The sequence below is a fragment of the Andrographis paniculata genome, unplaced genomic scaffold (assembly GCF_009805555.1).
Source record: "Andrographis paniculata isolate CXL003 unplaced genomic scaffold, ASM980555v1 Contig12END, whole genome shotgun sequence".
NCBI classification, from domain to species: Eukaryota; Viridiplantae; Streptophyta; class Magnoliopsida; order Lamiales; family Acanthaceae; genus Andrographis; species Andrographis paniculata.
In genome coordinates this window covers 3,913,024-3,915,246 of record NW_026137402.1, presented here as the reverse complement: position 1 = coordinate 3,915,246, position 2,223 = coordinate 3,913,024, and the positions used below count along the sequence as shown (strand labels likewise).

General features: G+C 37.1%; 1 protein-coding gene across 1 annotated transcript; it reads right to left on the bottom strand.

Annotated features, from left to right (window-relative positions):
* Positions 1–618: 618 nt before the first annotated feature.
* On the bottom strand, positions 619–1,809 carry LOC127255728 (2-hydroxyisoflavanone dehydratase-like). The gene has a single exon (XM_051281430.1). It carries the CDS (start codon positions 1,802–1,804, stop codon positions 755–757), a length of 1,050 nt encoding a protein of 349 aa, XP_051137387.1. The 5' UTR covers positions 1,805–1,809; the 3' UTR covers positions 619–754.
* Positions 1,810–2,223: the final 414 nt, after the last annotated feature.

The following is a 2,223-nucleotide window of genomic DNA, read 5'->3' as shown; positions in this document are numbered from 1 at the left end:
TACTTAATTATCCAACTTAATACTCTCACTTAAAATCATGCACCCAACTTAAATGTAGCACCTTATTTGGGACGGAAGGAATAATGATTTAAAAGTAAAAAAAATAAATCTTTTTTTTTTTTTTTTTTTTATAAAATTACTATAATTTTAAATCTATAATGTTGATGTATTAATATTACAAAGATTTCCAAAACTTCATGTTAAATGCTCAACTTCCATAAATTTTAAAGATTTCCAAAACTCATGTATTAGTTTTTAATTTTTAGACTCTACATTTTCTGAGATATATTTAAATAGATTTTTTTTTACAAGATATTACATTACATATTATCTAAATACAAAACTCAACCCTCAAAAGCCAATTCAAATCAAACTATATATATATATATATCTATTTGTATACATAATAAGAAATTTATATTTATTTTTCGGTTAACATGAACACGAATATGAGTTATGCAAAATATATGTAACTATAACATGTGTTGTTAGTTCATATGTTGTATTTGTATTATATTTTTATATAAAGAATGTACTGCCAAAAATAATAAAGTGTGCTGTTTGTTATAGCATCGTATGCTGTTCAGCAGCACTGTAGCTGTCACCCAAATAAAATCATATGAAACACACATTTTATTCATTCGAACTTCACAACACACAAAACAAACATCAAATAAAAGACATCACCCATCACTATTATACATCCACAAATATATATAAACACGATCACGCACGAGCTCGAACTTGTTAATTCCTAAATGGCATTGCCTCCATTAACAAACGAAACAACTTCCTCCAACATCTTCCGAGCCTTATCGGAGTCCGGGTTCGTAATATCAAACACATGTCCCTCCCCCTCGACCTCGAAAAATTTAATCGATCCATTCCACAAACTCTCCTTCAACGTGTCCACGTAAAGATATCCGCGGTCGCGAAGGATATCTTCCCCGGCGACATACACAAACAACTTTTTTGCCCCTAGACTATGTATATTTGGATCGAGGCTTGGATTTATTGCTGGGTAGTCGAATGTGGCCGGGACATTCGGGTACACAAGCAACCATAAGTTGTTCCTCATCACGACATCATCGGGCATCCCCTCTTCTCGACCAATCCGAGTACTTCCCCAAAAGTTCGGACAATTCAAAAATAGACCTTCTAGAACAACCCCGCTTTCCTTCTCTAACCCGGCGTGCATAACCGTGTTATGCGCAATATTGCCTCCGGCGCTATCCCCGCCTACAAAAGCCCTTCCAAAATCCGCGTAGTTTTGCAACCACGGCTCGGTTCCTTTCCATCCGTTAGACGGGGCGTGGGAAAACACCCACTTGATCGCGATCCACGCATCTTCGTACCCGATCGGTTGCTTGAATTCGGGGGCCAACCGGTAACTCACCGAAACGGCGATGACATTTCCTTTGGCGACGATGGAGCTTACGTAGTTGGTGTATGTCGTCGAGAAGGGACTTCCGGTTGTGAACCCGCCGCCGTGGTAGTAGATGAGGACGGGGAGCTTCTTCCACGGCTGAGGGATATCCGCCGGCAAGAAGATCCGGGCGGAGACGTTACGGGCTTCATCGATGATCACGTCTTTGGATCGAACTCCCGTCTTCGGATCGCCGTCCGGCGACGGCTCGACGAAATCCTCGGGCAAGTATCGGACGATGGTTCCATTCCTATAGACTCGAACGAAGGGGAAAACGTCTTGTAATATGTCTAGGCAATCGACATTGTCGAAGTCAGCTGAACATGAAATTATACGAGTGAGTAGGAGAAATGTTGTTAAGATTAGGGTTTTTGCCATAGTTAGGGTTTTCTTGTGTGAATATACACAAAGAAATGTATGTCTATTTATAGATATGTAAGGTGTTCTATATATTTAGTTTATAGATTGTATTATTATGTTCGTTATAACGTTTTGTTATATAAAAATATGTATTGCGTATGTATGGTATTGAACAGTATATATAAATTTATTGTGCTGCAAATCAATAATATTGTAGTTTATATTATAGTATCGTGTGCCATTCGAATATGTATTGTATATTTTATTATCATGTATTGATATTTTTATATTGTCTATCTTATATGTGTGTTGTATATATATATATATATTAACAGAGTCAAATTAACATCATACTGATACGATCGTATCAATACGATCATATCAATTATAGAATGACATGTCCCTCCGGACCCTTAGTAGCTTCACTATCATTTTCA

What these genes read in the sequence shown, in the direction of transcription:
- LOC127255728 (XM_051281430.1), bottom strand. Translation starts at nt 1,804, where the DNA reads ATGGCAAAAACCCTAATCTTAACAACATTTCTCCTACTCACTCGTATA.